The sequence below is a fragment of the Phoenix dactylifera genome, unplaced genomic scaffold (assembly GCF_009389715.1).
Source record: "Phoenix dactylifera cultivar Barhee BC4 unplaced genomic scaffold, palm_55x_up_171113_PBpolish2nd_filt_p 001391F, whole genome shotgun sequence".
Classification (NCBI taxonomy): Eukaryota; Viridiplantae; Streptophyta; class Magnoliopsida; order Arecales; family Arecaceae; genus Phoenix; species Phoenix dactylifera.
In genome coordinates, this window is record NW_024068713.1 from 25746 (window position 1) to 46143 (window position 20398).

The 20398-nt window shown below is 41.5% G+C and overlaps 2 protein-coding genes and 1 long non-coding RNA gene across 3 annotated transcripts; all 3 read left to right on the forward strand.

Moving 5' to 3' along the window:
* The first annotated feature begins 1315 nt into the window (after nt 1-1315).
* LOC103722750 (phytosulfokine receptor 1-like) lies at nt 1316-6220 on the forward strand. The gene is made up of 2 exons (XM_039122190.1): nt 1316-1649; nt 4059-6220. The coding sequence occupies exons 1-2, from the start codon at nt 1316-1318 to the stop codon at nt 6050-6052; spliced, it is 2328 nt and encodes a 775-aa protein (XP_038978118.1). The 3' UTR covers nt 6053-6220.
* Nucleotides 6221-9094: 2874 nt separating this feature from the next.
* Nucleotides 9095-10624, forward strand: LOC120108554. The gene is made up of 2 exons (XR_005509849.1): nt 9095-9578; nt 10280-10624. It is a non-coding gene; the product is annotated as an uncharacterized LOC120108554 (long non-coding RNA).
* Nucleotides 10625-12401: 1777 nt separating this feature from the next.
* On the forward strand, nt 12402-14217 carry LOC103700728 (probable protein S-acyltransferase 16). The gene is made up of 4 exons (XM_039122191.1): nt 12402-12446; nt 12551-12649; nt 12730-12825; nt 14088-14217. Exons 1-4 carry the CDS (start codon nt 12402-12404, stop codon nt 14196-14198), a joined length of 351 nt encoding a protein of 116 aa, XP_038978119.1. The 3' UTR covers nt 14199-14217.
* The last annotated feature ends 6181 nt before the right edge of the window (nt 14218-20398 follow it).

Sequence of the window (20398 nt, forward strand, 5' to 3'; positions counted from 1 at the left end):
CGATCAGTATACTAGGGCTTCGAACTTGAAGCATTGTAAAGGAGACAATCCAATCGATCCAGATTAGATTTGTATCCAGCCAGACCCATGTATCCATATTCAATCTGCCCAAATGAAGTTACTACAGATTTGGGTTCAAATTCGGGTCCAATTGGATTCGCAGTTCCAAACCTAACCCATTTGAGCTAAGATAGCTCAACACAACATCGAACACGTCAGCCAAAGCCGCTGAGTGGCGGGATCCGACGAGCACACTGGCAAGCTCTAGGAACTTACGGGGAAGGGAGGGATGGAGAGGGGAGAAAAGAGAGGGGCCCAATAGGCTCTCCTCGAAATTGGGGATGCCATCAAAATTGACTCTAATAGTGCCATTTCACATGGGCAACCATCTAAAAGGTTGGAGAGGATTGACTTAAGAGTGTTGGATCCAACTACCCAATTGGCAAATTAGATCCATCCGTTGCAGGACCCTTTCCCAAGAAAGATCAGTAGTACAATGTTCTCATGAGGAATACAAGTAGAAAATTCAAAGATAGGCATGGAGTCCAACACGACCTTGTGGTGGAATTTGCCCTCCACATACTTTTCATTCGGAAAAATGATAGAGATATCTTGTTTCCATGACTGCCGAGAGCATGAGTGGACTCTTGGTTACCTGAAAATCGATGATAGGCTAAAATGACAGTCGGAAATCAAACAATCATACAAGGGCCCTTGAGAATAAGTGCAGTAGAAAAATACATGAAGAGAATCTTGGACTTGGAGTGCAACACGCACTTATGCCGGACTTTGCCCTCGGCACACTTTTGACTCGAAAAAATGTTCCACATCACTTGCTTCCATCAGTGCTTTGAGCATCAGTGGACTCTTGGTTAGCTGAAGACTGGCGATTGGCTCAATTGTCGTCGGACAGCTAACTAATTTATACTTAGAAGTTTTCCTTCAACTTCACCCTGTTAGGTGAAGTGAAAACATTGCTGTCAGCTGTTTCTTCTTTTGATGGAAGAGGCATCATGTTTCTTCTCCGTTCTGTCCCCGTTCCTCGTTGTTTCAGAGCCTCTTCCTCCTTTCTACTCAGTGTGTGCTGCCAATCTTCTAGGTGGCCACTTCTTGCTTTTATTCTTCTGATGTAAACAAATAAAAGCCGGGTGGAATCACTTGACTGGAGGCATTCCATTGTGTATTGGGAGCCTGGTATCTCTTTTACCTGGACCTGTCAAATAATTCACTCACTGGCGAGATTCCTATAAGCTTAACGAAACTAAAAACCCTCAATTCTGATTCTCTTTCAAACAATGGGTCTTCTTCACATGGCATGCCCTTGGTCTATTGGAAAAATGCACAACGTAACCTGCTGTATAAACATTACATAAACTTCCCTCCAGCAGTGGATTTGAGCAATAATATGATGGATGGAACAGTCTGGAAGGAGATTGGCAACTTGAGACTTCTTCAGGTGCTTGACCTGAGCAACAACAACTTCACAGGTTCTATTCCTTATGAATTGTCAGGCCTTCGCAATTTAGAGACATTGGACTTGTCTTTCAATGATCTATCAGGGACAATACCTGCCTCCCTTGTCGACCTTACGTTTCTTTCTTCGTTCAATGTTGCTCATAACCACTTGCAGGGCCAAATTCCCATGGGAGGTCAGTTTTCAACCTTCTCGAGTTCGAGCTTTGAAGGGAATGCTGGTCTCTGTGGTGAATTTTACTTATTTTGTAACTCCACTTCAAAGCCTCCAGAGGAGGAGGAAAATGACGGAGAAGAAAGATATTTTGTTCTCCAAGGACTGCCTCTTGCAATGGGATTCATATCTGGCCTTCTCCTGATAGTAATCCTCGTTATTCTGCCGTTACTGAAACAGGGTTGATGGAAAATGATGATGACTCCCGAAGAAAGACTGCAGTCTATCTTGCCATTCTATGTAGTGAATGCCTAAATGGATTATATATACTTGTATTATTCTGTTTTGACACCTGATGAATGTGCTTAGTCATACTAGAACAGAGCCATGATTCCAATTGGAATGATTTTGATCCGCTACTATAATTTTGTGATTCTATCCGCATCTTTGTCTCTTTAGGTTACGTATAAATCTCTGGATTTGTTTCAGCATGCAATTGGAGTATGCCATGCTGCCAAACATGCCTATGCCCAGTCCTGTCCGTGGTCTCTCCCCCCCCCCCCCCCCCCCCCCCCCCCCCCCCCCCCCCCCCCCCCTTCTCTCTCTCTCTCTCTCCTCTCTCTCACATACTTCTCAAGGGGTTTTCAATAAAGTAAACCACCTGTGACTGTTGTGTTTGGTTCAGATAACTGATGGCTAAGCCTCAAATCTAATCTCAAAATAGTTGCAAGATGTGCTGAGAGAGGGATTTGGTTGACTTGCATCTTGCTTCATAAAGCTTGACAAAATTAATTGATAAATCAATACAATTACTACTTCGAGTTATTTGTTTATTATATAATGATTTAAATCATTATGTGGTTAGAAACCAGTAATTGTAGCCATCAAATTGATGTTAATACAACAATTAATCGAGATTAATTAAAACTATGTGCATGTAAGATTGTTAGGGGCCTCATGCTCTCACCAATTCTTCTGACGAGCCATTTCATAAGCAGCTTTGAGTTCATCTTAAAATCAACAAGAACAGCTCTACCTTGCTTGAATCGTAATTTGGGATGTTTGATTGAAGATGGGAGGATTGCCAGTCATGGTAGAGGTGGAAGATGATGATTCGGTGTTAAACATGGCAGAATCTAGAGAATCAATCATGTATGCTCTGATACCATGATAAGAGTGTAAATAGAGATACTAAAGGAGAAAAGTTTTCTTCCTATATTTTATGTGGTATGAAATGTGAGAATAATGGGCTAAAGTTGGCAGCCCAAGCCGACTTCAACCCAAGGACCTTTTGAAGAGCCAAAACAGAGAATCGCGATCATGTTCCTCTCTGACTTCTTCGGGCAAGACAAAATTTGAGGCACCGCGGCCGTTTCGCGGCATCCCCGTAGCCGTTTCTTTGCAACCTTGCAGCCGCTGATCATGCTCAGCTACCGCGGAAATCCTAGCAGTGAGCCATTCGAATTTTTTTTATAAATCTCTCCTTTTCTGCCATTGATCCACTGTTGAACCTTCTCCTTCCTCTCTCCCTCTCCTCCCTCCTCCACCTCTGGTGGCCGGTGTGCCACCTCGGTCGAGCGCCACCTCTTGGAAGCCTTGTTGTTCAGCTTGGTCTCTTCCGCAACTCCTTTCTTTGTCCGAGGCTGCCGTTGCTTCTGCAGCAAGAAGCACCGCCACCGTCGTTTGCCGATGAGTTTCCCCGCCTTCTTCATTGGCCGAGAAAGTTGCCTCTAAGGTAGGGGGGCCTTACTACATCCCCTTTCTTTCTTCTTCTCTACTTCTTCTGTGTTCACGCCCACTCCTCTATTCCGAGCCAAGTAGTTGGCCCTTTCTTGCCGGCCGCATCATCACGCCGCCAGTCATGCCTCTGCGAGCCGCTGGCCGGGCCACCGCCAAGCCATTGGTCACCCCTTCTTCCTTTGTTTCGGCCCCAAACTGAGGATGATCTTGGACCCTATTGGGCTGTGCCTATAGTGGGCTGAGTTTGGGCCTCAGTTATCCTATTGGGTCGGGCCCATTATGGGCCTGACTATGGGACATATTCACCTTGTTGGAGACTGTTCATCCATTGTAGGTCCACATGGTTGCTAAAGCCACTGGCCTTCTTTCCTCGTTCTAACCCTTCTCTCCCCTATTTCAGTAACACCACTGATCTCCTTCTCGGCCTCGCACTATTTTATACTAAGAAGTTTTCCTAAAAACTTCACCCCGTTAGTTGAAGTCAAAACATTGCTGTCAGCTGTTTCTTCTTTTCATGGAAGAAGCATCATATTTCTTCCGAGCTTATGCTTTTTGGTTGTGAAGTCTGAAATCTCCGTTCTGTCCCCGTTCCTCGTTGTTTCAGTGCCTCTTCTTCCTTTCTTCTCTGTGTGCGCTGCCAATCTTCTAGGTGGCCCGGTCTCGCTTGTTTTCATCTGATATAAATAAATAAAAAAAGGGATGGTTAACACCTCCCTTTCAATCAAGAAAAGAAACATCGATGGTAGTCAACTGTTACGGCTTCCCTGTTTGCTTTCGATGGCAAAGTCCGCTAGTCTTCCTTTTATCTTGGTTCCATGTGACCAAGGGAAACACCTACACGAGCTGACAACAAGAGCCATGAAAGGTCTCTGGCAGGTGCTTCCTATGTATCCTCTCTTTTGCGCCATTTTCTTTATATCTCTCTATTCCCAACCTTGTGCTTCCAATTCCAAAAATCTCAGCTGCAATTCTAATGATCTGAGAGAGCTAGAGGCTTTCTCAAATGGTCTTGATTCGAGGATCGATGGGTGGAAATTTCATGATGCTCCTGCTGCAAACTGTTGCAGTTGGCCTGGGGTGCGCTGTGCTTTGTTCTCAGTTTTTTCCTCGTCCTCAATAAATTCTACCAATCCATGCTTAAGGGTCGTCGGTTTGGATCTCGCAAGCAAGGATCTGAAAGGGCTTCTCCCGAATTCTGTGTCAGGTTTGGATCGGTTGAGCTTCCTCAACCTCTCCCATAACTCCCTACGAGGCACTGTCCCTCCAGAGTTGTTTCATTTACGGCGGATGGAGGTGCTGGACCTGAACAGCAACAACTTCACTGGTGAGCTAGGTAAGGGTATCAGTAACCTTACAAGCTTGTCCTACCTCGACGTCTCCTTCAACCGATTCACCGGATTCATTCCGGATTCATTTCATGGCCTTCAGAGGCTGGAGAGTTTCTCCGCTGAATCCAACCGTTTGGAAGGTCGATTACCCAATTCACTCTCATCTTGCTCGATGCTTGGTTTGCTTAATCTGAGAAATAATTCTCTTGATGGAAATATTGACCTTAATTTCGCTAGTTTGGTTCAACTAGTTGTTCTCAATCTCGGATCTAATCGTTTTTCCGGTCATATCCCGAAGAGCTTGTCTTCTTGCAGAGCTTTGCAGGTTCTAAACCTTGCTAGTAATAATCTCCATGGAAAAATTCCCAATAGTTTTAGGAACCTTCACGCTCTCTCCTATCTGTCAGTGTCCAAAAACAGTCTTTCCAATGTTTCAGTGGCATTGCAAACACTACAGGAGTGTCAGAATCTGACGGTCCTTATCCTTACAATGAATTTTTATGGAGAAGAGTTGCCTAATAACGGAATTCAAGGATTTCACAGTTTGCAAGCTCTGGTTGTAGCAGTTTGTGCTCTCACTGGTTCGATTCCCTCGTGGTTAGCGAATATCAAAGAGTTGAGTTTGCTAGATTTGTCTTGGAATCACTTCACTGGTGGCATTCCACTGTGTATTGGGAGCCTGGATTATCTCTTTTACCTGGACCTGTCAAATAACTCACTCACTGGCGAGATTCCTATGAGCTTAACGAAACTAAAAACCCTCAATTCTGATTCTCTTTCACACAATGGGTCTTCTTCTCATGGCATCCCCTTCTTCTCTTGGAAAAATCCAACACGTCTCCTGTGGTACAAACAATATATGAACTTCCCCCCAACAGTGGATTTGAGCAATAATATGATGGATGGAACAATCTGGAAGGAGATTGGCAACTTGAGGCTTCTTCAGGTGCTTGACCTGAGCAACAACAACTTCACAGGTTCTATTCCTGATGAATTGTCGGGCCTTCGGAATTTAGAGACATTGGACTTGTCTTTCAATGGTTTATCAGGGACAATACCTGCCTCCCTTGTCAACCTTACGTTTCTATCTTCGTTCAATGTTGCTCACAACCACTTGCAGGGCCAAATTCCCAAGGGAGGTCAGTTTTCAACCTTCTCGAGTTCGAGCTTCGAAGGGAATCCTGGTCTCTGTGGTGAATTTTTCTTAGTTTGCAACTCCACTTCAAAGCCTCCCGAGGAGGAGGAAAATGACAGAGAAGAAAGTAATTTTGTTCTCGAAGGACTGCCTCTTGCGATGGGATTCATATCTGGCTTTCTCCTGATAGTAATCCTCTTCAGCAAATTCTGCCGTTACTGAAACAGGGTTGATGGAAAATGATGATGACCCCCAAAGGGAGACTGTAGTGTATCTCGCCATTATATGTCGTGTTCTTGGATGTCTAAATGGATTATATATTCTTGTATTATTCTGTTTTGACACCTGATGAATGTGCAGAGTCATACTAGGACAGAGCCATGATTTCAATAGAGGGCCAATTTTGTTACTTAAGGAATGATTTTGAACAGCTACTATAATTTTGTTTTATTATAATAATATATTTCTTAAGAAAATAGAGTATAACCCGCTAACCGTGGTCTCCAACCTAATCATTAAATAGGTATCAAAATAGATATTTTAGTACGATCATATCATCAAAATCTGGTGAACTTAAATCTATTCATATTCTAAGATGTGCAGATCATGATTCATTAAGTAATTATTTAATCTGCATATCTTATCATGTAGTTTACAGGTATAAGTGATACTGTTCATTTTAGTGCCAACTTGATGCATAGGTTGGAGGCTACTAAAATAATTAATTTAGATTTTTAAGACTTTTATATAATTTAGATGTTGAATTTGGATAGCCTTTCATTGACTTTGAAGGCCGGCGGACCAATTTTCTGGTTTACCCAAGCACATAATAGTGACTTCAGGACTTTTTGGCATTTGTTTAATCTCAGTCTTTGGTTTTAGTGCCAACTACCACTGGCATCCCGTGGGCAAATCTTCTATAAACCCAATGGATGGCTTTAGCATCAGGTTGAACAATCCATGACAAAAAGAAGGTCATTTGATGAGCAACCAAGCAAGGGAAATTGGCTTGATATCTGAATACTCTATTGCTGCATTCGTTCCACATGCACCAACTTAAATTCTACGGATAACAAAGCATAGATACCTGTCACATGATTTGGATTCTGTAGCAATGACTGCCATGCTCCCCAAAGCTCTTTTGGAATAGGAGGAAGGTCAATGTTTTGTAGTAATTGGTTCCAAAATGATCTAGAGAAATAATGCCAAAGTAAGAGGTGATCTCTTGTTTTATGGTGTAGCAAATAAAGAGGACATGCCTCCAAGCCTTGTGTGAGAACCAGCCCAAAATGGGCCTGTCTGGAATTGAAGTTGGCAAGCCTAGCCAGCTTCAGTTCAAATTCACAAAAAAAAGAGAGATCAGCAAATCGAAACAGAAGAAAATGTGATCCTTCGCCCAATCCTCCGACTATTGTGATTAGGGCTATGGAGCCATGGTTAGTGACAACTTTGCGTTGCAGGTGCAAACAGTCGTCAGTCAGTGCCAACTGACGGCCAGCCCTATCTTCCCTTTATGCTGACTTTATCTCTCCAAAAACCATTTCAATCTTCTTCATATACTGCGATCGATGACCACCAACCTTTCTTTGCTTTTCTTCCTCTTCTCTAGTGGCTGATGTGTCATCTCGGCCGAGCACCACCACCCAAAACACTGTCTTCCCTCTCTAGAAACTCTCCATTGTCCTATTTTTCCTTTTTCGCGCCCAATTATGCTAGAGATATGAGTTTCTAAGGTCGAATGAATAAAACTAGTTGACATAGCCATAAGCATTTTTGGTCGGCTAGACTTTTTTTCCCCTCTATTTGTCGATGTGGGGTTTTACTCAGGGCTTTTGACATGAAAGGTTGTAATTTTGGCTCGCTGATGGGGTCATTGGGTGATTGAGCCGAATACGTGTCCTCCCATTCGAGCTTAGCTTTTACTTGGACTTCTCATCGACTCCAAGATCAAGAGAACGGAGGTTCAAATCATTTCTTGGTTGTCCCCATAGGATGAATGGGTTCTTTCATCAAGTTCCTTCCTTAACCTCATAGGCTCATGGAACAAATGTCCCAACTAATTCTGGGGCGTCCCCATAGGGGGCGTTTGGTAATCCCAACAGGATCACCACGGTAATCTAAGATCCTCGGTGATTCGAATGCTGGGGTGATTTGATCTCCAGTGATCTAAGATCAATGTGTTTGGTAGGCCATGGTCCAGTAATTAAAAATCTTCAGGTATCCATGAGTAACTTGTTTGGTATGGTACGAAGATCCAAAATCACTGACCATATAATACCACAAATACCCCTGATATATCTTAAATGGATTTTTTATATATTTTTAATTCTCATGAATCAAAAATGTAAGTCAATATGCTAATTCCTATAATAGCTCCATAATTTTATCACATATTCTACTTTTAGTAGCCCTTATCATATATTTATTAATCATATAAAATATATTATAATAAAATATTAATATTTTTATCAATATATTAATTATTAATATATTCTATAAAAATATATTTATTAATCCTATAAATTATTAATCTTATAAAAATATCTTATTTTTCATTATAGAATTAATATTTTAATTTATACTTATAATAGATTTTTTAATACTAATAATTATTTTGATTAGAAAAATAAGGTAAATAGGAGTAATATATTGAATATTTTCATTATATAAATATAAAATATAATAATATATTTCTACTATAATTTAAAATTATCCTTCAATAATAATATGATAATAATATGATTAGTAATATATTATAATATAATATATATCATTAATATAATATATAATATCAATATAATAATATATATATATAACATTGACATAATATATTGATCACTACAAGAAATGTTGGTTTTTCCGACTGAATTTTCCCGACGCTAGGGGAAAGCGTCGGTAAAGTTTGGCTCAGCGCCAACCTTTGCCGACGCTTTGTATAAGCGTCGGGAAAATTCAGTCGTCATAGTCCATATTTAAAGAAAGTTGGTACTTTTGCCGACGCTTATGATAAGCGTTGGCAATTTAAAGAATAAACGACGCTTTTAAGCGTCGTCATAGTCCATGTATCCAACTGACGATGGGAAGCGTGGGAATTGGTTATAGGGCGACGCTATTACGCGTCATTGTTCTTCCAGACCTACAACGACGCTTATAAGCGTCGTCGAATCCCAGCACACCACCCTAACCAGCGACCGACCCCGATCGAGCCCTTATTTCTCCTCTCCGGCGCTGCTCGAGCTTCCATGTTGCTCCTCTCCGGCGCTGCCCTAGGTTCCATCTTGCTCCTCTCCGGCGCTATCATCACTTCCGTCTTGCTCCTCTCCGGTGCCGGCCGTCCGACTCCAACCCCTTCTCCTCCTCCCTCCTCTCCGGCGCCGACCGACCGACCCCAACCGAGGTATTTTTCTCCTCCTCCCTCCGCTCCCTTCTTCTCGCTTTTTCTCCTCCTTCTCCGCCTCCTTCTGCAAAGCTTCCGTGTTGCCGAACGACCGACCCCAACACCCCTTGGGCCTTTGAGAGGAAACAAAGGGGAAGCTGGTGAAGCTAATTTTAGGGTTTTTTGGGCCACGGTAAGGGTATCGTTTGCTTTCACTTCGCTGCTCCCCGCATTCCCATACCCAATCTCACCACCCTTCTTCCTCCCTTCTTTCAATCTTCGCAGGGTTACAGTGGATCGATCCAGAGGCGTCACCAATGGCTGGATTCCGAAGCTAATTACCACATCGGAGCTGTTGGGGTCAAATATCAGGTGCAAATTTCATAGATTTGATTTTTTACTTTCGCGGGATTATGCCAAATATTGCCACATCGGAGCTGTTGTTTTTTATCAATTTTAATGCTTTCTCCTGTGCCAGAAAAAGCTATTAGACTGGTTTAGTGTTGACAATGGATTTTGTTCTAAATTTTCTTATAGAATTGGGTTTTGGTTTGCTGGTATTTCTCGTGCTTTATCCAGTTCATATATTTTTACTTGATATACTAGATTAGTATCACCTGATGGTCTGAGATTAGTGTTGAAACTTCCAGGGAACAACATCTTCATACTTGTGGGGCTCAATATGCTGATAATGCGAGTCAATGCACAAATCCAATAATAACACCTAAAAGGCTAAAACCTTGACACCGGGCCCCTTCCTTGCAGAGCCATATGTAGCCTTCTTTATGCACAAATGTAATCTATAGTGGTTCTTTGCCACATTAAACATGTGTTACTCCTAAGCTTTCACTGGTACCTGTTTCTTTGTCCATCGCCTATTTTACCCAACAGGCAAGCTTTAATTGGTGGAATCGTGAATCCCTTTATCCCAATCTTGCCATGACCACCATGACATTGTCATGTTTGCTACCCCATCTGGCATGTATACGTTGGAGTGGTAACATGGCATTTACAGCTTTTCGCATCTATTGACTGATCTGTTTTAATAATTTATCCATTTTGTGAACATGCAGGTGAAGAGCTACTGGTTGAACTCTGATGGTGCAGATGTGGTCTTCCATATGATTGATAATTTTCTTATCTAGTCTTCTGATAAATTTTGCGGTTCTCAATTGGCAGGCCACAAACTCATTCTGGTGTGTAGAACACTGATGCAAGTACATTTATTCTAAAAATCTCGACCTTGTAGATAAATAATTGTCCTGTGTATTAGTTGCGCAATTTTGATTTGGTTATAATTCTTCATTCATACACCGCCTAGGGAATCTGGTAACAAGAAACTGTAGATTTTCTTAGTAGGTGGAATTATCTTGTAATAGAATTCATCATTTTATATCTTAGGAAGAAATTTCCTACAAGTGACTCCAGCTCCCCTGGCACCATGAATGAAAGCCATTTCATATTTTTTTATTTAATACCGCCATTGTCATGTGGACACTGTATGAGGCTTTAACCTAATTAGCATGGCGCTGGCAACTAAAATGTGGTATTGAAGGTGTGTGCTCTGTATTCATTTTATATCTTAGGAAGAAATTTCCTACAAGTGCCTCCAGCTCCCCTAGCATCATGAATGAAAGCCATTTCATGTTTTTTTATTTAATACCGCCATTGTCATGTGGACACTGTATGAGGCTTTAACCTAATTAGCATGGGGCTGGCAACTAAAATGTGGTATTGAAGGTGTGTGCTCTGTTTTCATGTGAGAATGGCAGCCGGATTACGTAGTCTTGCATTCATGCTGTTCGCAGGTTCTCTTTTGCATCCCTTGGTTTTTGGTAATGAAAGACCTTTTGCCTGAAGGGGAACTGGGGAAACAAAATATTTGCATTTTGAAAATCCAAAAAGAAAATGTAATTATTGAAAAGATTAGTATCACCTGATTAGGATGGATGTTGAATGAGAATGTAGTTTCTAATGGTAAGTAAAATTTATCATTTAACCAAGTATTATATTCTCTTTTATTAGCCCTTTATTTAGTATAAATTTATTATTTAACCAAATATTGATTCTTTTTTGTGCATACCAGGTAACAATATGCCCCGAGGGAGACGATTTAGAGATGTGGAGTTCCAGCATTCTCAGGTGGGATCTACTTCTGAGCAGTCCCTGCAGTCCCAGCAGCCATGTGAGCACCAGCAGCACGAGTCAGGATCTCAGCACGAGCCTCCTGCTGATTGTCCGGAGGATGAGCTCCGGATCCAGGGTAATTCGATTTAAAGTTCATATTTTATGTTCATATTTGTCCTCAACTTTTTAAGACTTTTTAATTTTAATAGATGGACAAGGGACGGTGAGGACGAGACGGGGACCCACTCAAGCAAAGGATGTGTGGAAGCTTCCTCCGGGTGAAAAGATCATCATCCGATGCAACGAATTGGGGCAGCCCATCAATAAAGCTGGAAGTCTTCTATCAAGCTTTTTAGGATCGGTTGCACGCAAGGGTCAGCTGTGTCCGCTCAACTATACGAAGTGGAATGACATGCTTCCTTCGTCTAAGGTTGAGCTTCTTAGACTTATACAGGTAATGAATTGAATTTATTCTTTTTAATTCGACACCTCCTGTATATTAATTTGCTTAGTATCATAATTTTATTTTAGATGTTTAATATTATTATAACATTCTGAATCTTGTTGTAGGATAAGTTTGTACTCCCTCCAGAGAGCCATGATTGGGTGCTAAAGTCCCTCAATCGCAAATGAAAAGAATATAAAGCAAAATTGAAGACGGACTTCAAGCGCGAGGGTACGACAGAGGAGGAGGTTGCTCGTGTGACTCCTCCTGATGTATACCCTCAGCAGTGGAGGGAGCTTGTTCACTACTGGTTTTCTGAAAGAGGACAGGTCACGTATATTGTTTCAATATTTTATATTATATTTATTATTAATATAGATTGCGAATATATACATTGAATCATATTATACTGTGTGCTTTTATTTTGGCAGACATATTCTAATATTGGCAGAGCTGCACGAGCATCTCAAGCAGTTCCTCATACTTCAGGCTCGAAGAGTTATGCGAGACGTAGAAATGAATTCGTCAGTTCTTTTGAAACTATTTGATATTTTACTAACATATAGCACGTATCATGATATATAGTTTGCCAATATACTTTCCGTATGTGTAGATGGTAGAGCATGGAAGGGAGCCTGGTGAGTAGTTACTCTAATAAAACAACATGTGTGAGTAACTTTCCTCTAAAAGAAAAAAAGAAGAAGATGACTCACTTTGATAGCATCATTCCTCAAGTCTGATTTTGACTTTCGGACATTTATCAACTTGACAGATCATTGGTGGAGCTTTACTGTTTCCCTTAACTCTGGCGTTAAGCGTCCTATTGGGTTGGCAGATTTACCTTATTTTGCAGAACAAGACCACAATTGAGGTTTGAGAAAATTTTCCACAATTAGCTAAGTACTTGATTTTAGAATATTTAGAAAACTTTGCTGTCTTCTTTTTTGGCAGTACCATGAAGGAGTCAGAGCCATGTGGCTGGAAGAAAAAGTAGGAAATATGTATAGACATCCATATGACCTTGGTGTCTATGAAAACCTTGTTTCAGTAAGAATAGTTTCTCTCTCTCCTCTTATCTTTCTTGTGTGTGTATCACTCATGCTTTTGTAATTTATGACCTGTGAATTACTGAGGACTAAGACAATTATTTTTTTGTTGTGGTAAATCTTGACTCTCTTTCTCAAGGTTGAGTTTGAGGTGGTGTTTGTTCAGTGAATCTATCCAGTCAAAACCAAAATGTTGCCACATCTGTTTTTCATATTACAAAATGATGATAAAACTTGTCTTTAGATAAAGTCCTACCATGGCATGACAATCAATAATCCCATGAAACCATGTTTTGTGGGTTGAACAATTTAATGCAGTTCTCCTCGGAAGAAAGAACATACCCTTAAAACTTGTCTTCACAACTCCCCTTTGCATCCTGACATTAATTTCCAATATCTTGCCGAAACTTCCTTTTGTAAAGATGTCAGTCATTATAAACTTCCTTGCTTCTCTAGTATGTTGGTAATCTTTGTTTTCGCAATTCTCTTGTTGATTCACTATAGTTTGTTTTATATTACAAGTCAGAGAGTTGATAATAGTCGGAGTAAGTTGTAGGTTTCGATATAAAGATTCATATTTAAGTTATTGTTAACTGCTTGTGCTCCTGTAACACAACATTCATCTGAAACCATCTGACTTTGTCCTTGCTTTCCCGAAGTCATCACCATGAAGACAAACCTTTTCAAAAGTGAAATGTCTGTCAGATGTCTGTTGGTATGGTGATAGCATAGACATTTTTCACTCGTATTAATCCCTGCTTGTCCTATCTTGGATATGTTCTATTGCTACTTTCAAGGTCAACATTATTTCAATCATATACTTTTGTTATTGTTGCTTAGCATCTACTTTATTTTATGGTTCTGTGAAGTTTACATTGGAGAAGAGGACGGTCACTCTTATGTGGATCTTTTCTAACTAAGATGTTGTGCACGCTAGATGACTTCTTTCCTTGTTTCTTTCACTCTTTAAACATTAAGGGTTCTGCTTCACTACAACTGCACTTGCTCTCAGTTCAGGCTAGTTAGCTTTCAAGGCATTTTGTATTTTGAGCTACAAGTTTATCATGGTTCCAATTGAAGGCTTAATTTTAAAGGGTAGCCATTGGTTGGTCCTTAAATCATGTGTCTTCTTTAAAGTGCGCAACACAAGTTTGTTTCATGTTTGACTGTTTATATATATGAGCTCAGGGGAGATCATGCACCTGGATATCTGATATCTGGTCATTACGCTATTGATTTACTTCAAATCAATTTTTCCTGCAGGTAGTAGGGCCTAACATCTTTTGTTGGTTATGCCCTGTATCAAAGTTCAAAGGCTCTGGTCTCCGATTTCCCACTGCATTTGACATTCCAATATCTACAACACTAACTTGACGTATCAGGTGGCAAAGATAAAGAGTAATTTGTCTATAGAAGATGGAAACCATGTAAATTTTTGTGGTTGAGCCTCGCTTGGGAGTGGCAATGATCCTAGTAATTTGTCTATAGAAGATGGAAACCATGTAAATATTCAGGTTGGCTGCTCTGCGACGCGATGATCCTAGTACTTTTGTTTTGAGCAACTGCTTCATACCGTCATGGTGTTAAGAACCAACCAACAATTATATGCTGTCTTGTAACACATCAGTTTTGAGGGTGTCAAAATCAGTTGAACAGGTCGACTGTTTTTAGCCTTTGTACATTGCAAAGACTGCAACGCTGATGAGGGTTATTAATAGGAACTGGCAATTGACAGGTTACTGGTTTGACCGGGGGAAAACACATGGTAGATTGTGTACTTAGGAATTTGACTTGTATGTTTTTAGAATGTTTTTGAAGTACAATGTAATCAAATATGATAATATGAATGTAATCAAAATTCTTGTTTGTGACACATATTTTGTTATATATGTGATTCAGTGTATTTGTTTCTATTGTTTTGTAAGAATTTAATGTATACAGAGTATTTAAAAATTATTTTTACAAATTTTTTTTTTTAAAAAAAAATTTAATGCCGACGCTTATAAGCGTCGGGAAAAGCAACAGGAATTAAACCTAATGGCACGCCTTTAACGACGCTTTTAAGCGTCGGCCTAAACCAGTAGTAACCAACCCTTTTTCCCGACGCTTATAAGCGTCGGAGACTGATAGAGGAAATGATGCTTAAAAGCGTCGGGAAAAGCAAGCCTTTAACGACGCTTTTAAGCGTCGGCCTAAACCCGTAGTAACCAACCCTTCTCCCCGGAGTCTGATAGAAGAAACGACGCTTAAAAGCGTCGGAAAAAGCAACCCCTCTCGCCGACGCTTATAAGCGTCGGAGTATGATAAAAGGAACGACGCTTAAAAGCGTCGGCATAGACCAACGACGCTTTTTTAACGCGTCGGGTTAAACCCGACCCACGCCCACCTGCCCGACGTCGGAGCCACGCTTTGCGAAGCGTGGGTGGGAATTCGCCGACGCTTATAAGCGTCGGTAGAGACAAAAAAAAGCGCCGGGAGTTATTCCTTCTTTTGTAGTGGATGGTATATTGATATATCAATTTTTTGGCTAAATTGAGGGGTAGTTTTGTCTTTAACTTTCAACCCAGGATCACTACCATGGAGTGATCTTGGATTCCTGACCTCAAAGACGAATATCCCATCATCGGGTTGGGTGGTGATTTGAGAAGTAGAGAATCACCGACACATAGGATCACCATGGTGCAACCAAATGCGGTGATCTCATCATCTCCACCCACATCATCCTTGATCCTGAAATGATCACCCCATACCAAACGCCCCCATAGGAGTACTTGAAGTTTGCCTCTCTAGATTTAGTTCCCTTGCCTCATGAGCTCATAGGTTAGGGGTCCCATGTATTTTTTAGTTGTCCCCTTTTCATAAAGGTTGGTGGTCCTGAGGGGTCGCATCTGACCAAAGATGCTCGACAATTTTCGAATAAAGTTATCAACTTGAAATACTTGAACAATATTACGAGAAAATATACTTTTTGTTGGTGGTTAAATTTACAAGGCATAACTATACGTCTTATTGGAAGTATGCTCGGAGATTAGCTGAATTTCATATTCGAGATATAGGTGTCTCGTCAAGATGCTAGGTGATATGTCCCCGAACAGATGACTTTGGTCACCTTGTATTGACCTTCCTAGTTTGAAGCTAACTTGCCTCGTTCTTTAGGCTATGCAACCTCAACCATTTTGAGCACAAGGTCTCTAGGTCAGAAAAACTTTTCTTTAATCCTAGAGTTGGAGTGTCGAGCCACTTTTTTCTGGTAGGTTTCCATCTAGATTCGAGCTTGCTCCCTTATCTTCTTATGTAAGTCCAGATTCGCTCGGAGGTTACTATGTTCCTCTGCTCATCAAAGGTGTCCACTTGATGAGATGGTAGGCTAATCTCTACAAGGATCACCACTTTTGTGCCAAATGTGTCACGCCCCGAGCCCGAGGCGCGGCAGACGCCGCACGCCCGCACGGCGGGCCGCACAGGCGTGCAAGGCATCGGATCATATCAAAGCAGATACAAATATTAAAAACTGATATAATTATTTAAATTGTTCAAAAGCAGACTTACAAAATTTCAAAATAGCATATGCCAACATAATTCAAATGTCCAAACTAAACTAACTAAAATGTCAATAACTGAAGAATCATCGGAAACTCTAACGCACTCCCCAATCCCGTGTGATCAAGCCTCTGGATCTGAAAAATGAAGAAAACAGAATAATGAGCTACACTAGCCCAGTAAGCAACAAAATATCCCAGAGTGGGGTCAGAGCATATCAGATCAAAATACAGGATAATGTCTGGAATAAATCATAAATAACATTATTTGTTGTTTTCAAAACTTATTATCATTTTTCCAAAAACTCTTATACCAGAATCTCAACATAATAGGCTACGGCCACGTAACCCAGTGGCATGGGTTGCACAAGGTGCCAAACACCACTATTATCATGCACCGGTGGTACGGTGTCCAAATACCACTATTCTAATCACCGGTGGTACGGTGTCGAAACCGGTTCCTCACAGATTACAAGTCGACAGGGCCAACGTATAATCCCCATTGGCGGGGCCAGAACAGAACAGAACAGATCATAGCCATGCTGAGAATACATATATATAAAAACAGATTTCATAAATTTTCCAGTCATAGTTTACAGATTTCAAAGCATAATTTTCAGAAATTTAACATGCCAGACCCATTTTACTAAATACAAAACATATTTCAGAATTTAATCTATTTATCAAATAATTTAGAAATCACACTCGAAGTATTAAGTTACTTACCTCTTCTCGCTTGATTCCTACTTCAGGTAGACGGATCAAGTTCACCTGTTAAAATTTAATTAATTTCTTGTTAATTTCAGACTAAGCAAAATTCAAAATAATATTATTGGACATGGCCCAACAGGGCCCAGAGTTGGCCCATAATGGGCATGGCCTGATAGGGCCCATATCGGACACGGCCCAATGGGCCCGCATAGACTCGGCTAAATAGGGCCCCCAAGGTTAGCTTCTAATTGGTTCATTTATGCAACAAAATTTATTGCATGGACTAATACTTAATTATAGGGTACTGTTCTATAATAAAACTTTAGTGGAGGGACCAATCAAATATATTTGGGGAGCCTTATGTAATAATCTTTCTTATAGGGACCAAATATAAATTACAGAATACCCTTTGGTGAAATAATATACTGTCAAGGGCTTCACTGTAAAATTCCATTTATTGGCCAAACGGGTTCGGGTTTCGGGTTCTGGGTTTCGGGTTCAGGTTCTAGGCTTGGGTCTGAACTGGGCCCAAGTTGGGCCCACATGGGTACTGCCCTACTGGGCCCAACCGGACTGGACTGGGCCCAAGTTGGGCATGCAGGGGACTGGGCCCAAGTTGGGCCTGCAGGGGACTGGGCCCAACAAAGTGCCCACGGCCCACAATGGGCTTTCTTCCTTCCCCAAACCCCCCCCCCACGAACAGGGGAAGAAGGAGAGATGGGAGAGAGAGAGGATCGGCGGGGTGGCCGGCCTGGGTGGTCGGAGGCCGTCGTCCAGTCGACGGTCAGCCGGCCACGGTGGCAGCCGGTGGCTGCTGCGGCGGCCGGCGTTGAAGAAGAACCGAGAATGGTCTCGGTGTGGGCCGATGCAAAGGAGGAAAACATGCTATTTGGCATGGAATCAAGGCAAGAGAGGGCTTACCGACGGTGGCAGGGGCGATGGGAGGAAGATCTCGGCTGCCGGTGGCTCGATCCGGCAGTCAAGCGGCGGCGGCGGCACTTGGAATCGAGAGGAAGCAAATCTCCAAAACAGGGGAAGGCTTGCGGAGGGGATTCGGACGGCGATCGGGCGGCACCGACCACTCGAGAGGCAAGAGCCGGGGGAGGAGAGGGAGGAGAGGAAGAAGGGAGAGGAAGCGGAGGAGACGGATGAGAGGGAGGAGGGCTCGGAGGTGCTCTTACGAAGAGGAAGATGGGGGTTTTATTGCCCCATTTCAACGGCTCCCCGCCGCGATTTTCACGGCGGTGGAGCGAGATCAACGGCCGCTCTTGCGGCCGCGGGGTGGACGCGGACCCTCCGCGGTGCCGCCGCGGTGCAGCAGCGTCCTCGTGCCCGAAGAAGTCGGAGGGGATCGCGTCTGCGATCCCCTGTTCCGCCCCTTCCAAAAGAGGAAGACGGGGCTGAAGTCGGCTGGGGCTGCCGACTTCAGCCCGTATCTCACATTCTCTCCCCCTTAAAAAAATTTCGTCCTCGAAATTTAAGAGATCTATGCCTTTCAAATTTAGAAATACTCAGCCTATTGAGTAATATAAATCCAAGATCTCATTCTCCTCGATCAAAATCAGTGTGATAGATAGCTTTGGATCAACTATCAAAAATTTCAAGATTAACACTAGATAAGTGACTGAGTAAAATCTCATATTGAAATTATCATCTTGATGCATGTTCGCTCGAGGTTGGATCAGGATCGATTCACAACAGGATTGATTTAAAATTAGTTGTGTTTGGGATAGAACTTGAAATGAAATAGATCTCATACACTTATCATGGTAGTGTGCTGATCCCTCAAAGGATAATGACCAACTTTAGAGTCAAATCATTATATTGCTAAGAATATGATTCATAAAATGAACATGTACTAATGATCATTAGATAGCAACGATTTATCTCAAAAATGATTTGCATCAAATCACAAAAGCAGGTCTAAGAAGACAGTATTGATACCATGATTCAATATGCCACAAAGCTTTTAACTTAAACTTATAAATCATAAGATGAGAGCAATTAATGCATGGTTTATTCAGATACTTAACAAGTCAGACCATATTGGGTCAACAATCAACTAACCCGAGTCATGATACGTTCAAATTATCATCATTATTATTATTCTCTTAGCATACCCAAAAATAGCAAAGTCTATCCAAGAAATAACATAATCATATCAAGATTGACCTGAGAATCAATAGTATTCACTTTCCCTGATTAGCAAAATCTTTCATTATTGAACGACATAGTTTTTCATCATAACATATTACCAAAACACAATCAATGTTTTTGACCAGTTTAAATTGATTCAGTCCATCATACTTTCGCTGCGCAACTTGGATCAATATTCTCCAAAATTTCTTAATGATCCCAGATCATCAACATATTTTTTTTTTTATCCAAGTAAAATTCTATCCTTGCTTCCCAAGTATACTAGGTCATGATTAACCCTTAAGATAGTTGTCGTATTTGTACCATCATATAATCATCAAATTAGTAGGCAAGTCTCTACCTACTATCTGAACTGGACAAGTCTTGCAGACCTGATTACTAATCATCCTACTTCCAGCCGGAGTGCTAACATGCATATCATACTTAAACAGCATGCAAAGTAGGTCATATTTTCGCACAAATATCGATGACACAATGAATGTGTAGCACCAGAATCAATTAGTATATAAGCATAAACAGAAGCAACCGGTAGTGTACCTGACACCACAGTATTGGATGCTTGAGCATCGTGCTGAGTCAGTGCATAAATACGACCCTGTGTGTACGTTCTCCCTCCTATCTGCTGCTTAGAAGAAGAAGGCTGAGCTGACTGAGCCGGAGTAGGAGAAGCTTGCACTTGCTGGGTTCTTGTAGTTTGAGGCCTCTGAACTGATTGAGAGTCTCGCTGATTATAAGGGCACTCCTTTATCCTATGACCCTGTTGGCCACATCTGAAACATGCGCCAGATAATCGTCTACAGAGTTCTGTCTTATGGGCACCACCACATGCTTCACATTTAGACTGGTCTTGTTGAATAGTCTCTCCATAAGATCCTTGCTTTTCTGATTGCCCAGACCTATTACGAGATTTTGCTGTCCTACTAGAATTTTGTCCACTATGAGTATCATCATCTCTGCTCCTCTTCTTTTGTATTCTATCTTTTGAATCTTGTGTTTCCTTCCAGACAATTTCCATATTCTTGGCTCTATCTACCAGGTCATCATAGTTGGTTGAGTGCACTACGGCCAAACCCCGACGTAATTGAGGCTTCAATCCTTCTTCAAATCTCCTCATCCGGGACTCTGCATCTATGACGAGGGTGGGAGCAAACCGAGCTAATCTGTCAA

Coding starts and splice junctions, on each gene's coding strand:
- LOC103722750 (XM_039122190.1), top strand. CDS start 1,316: ATGCCCTTGGTCTATTGGAAAAATGCACAACGTAACCTGCTGTATAAA. Junction 1,650..4,058: donor GGGCCAAATTCCCATGGGAG/GTCAGTTTTCAA, acceptor ATAAATAAATAA/AAAAAGGGATGGTTAACACC.
- LOC103700728 (XM_039122191.1), top strand. CDS start 12,402: ATGGAAGGGAGCCTGGTGAGTAGTTACTCTAATAAAACAACATGT. Junction 12,650..12,729: donor AGAACAAGACCACAATTGAG/GTTTGAGAAAAT, acceptor CTTTTTTGGCAG/TACCATGAAGGAGTCAGAGC. Junction 12,826..14,087: donor TCTATGAAAACCTTGTTTCA/GTAAGAATAGTT, acceptor TTTTTCCTGCAG/GTAGTAGGGCCTAACATCTT.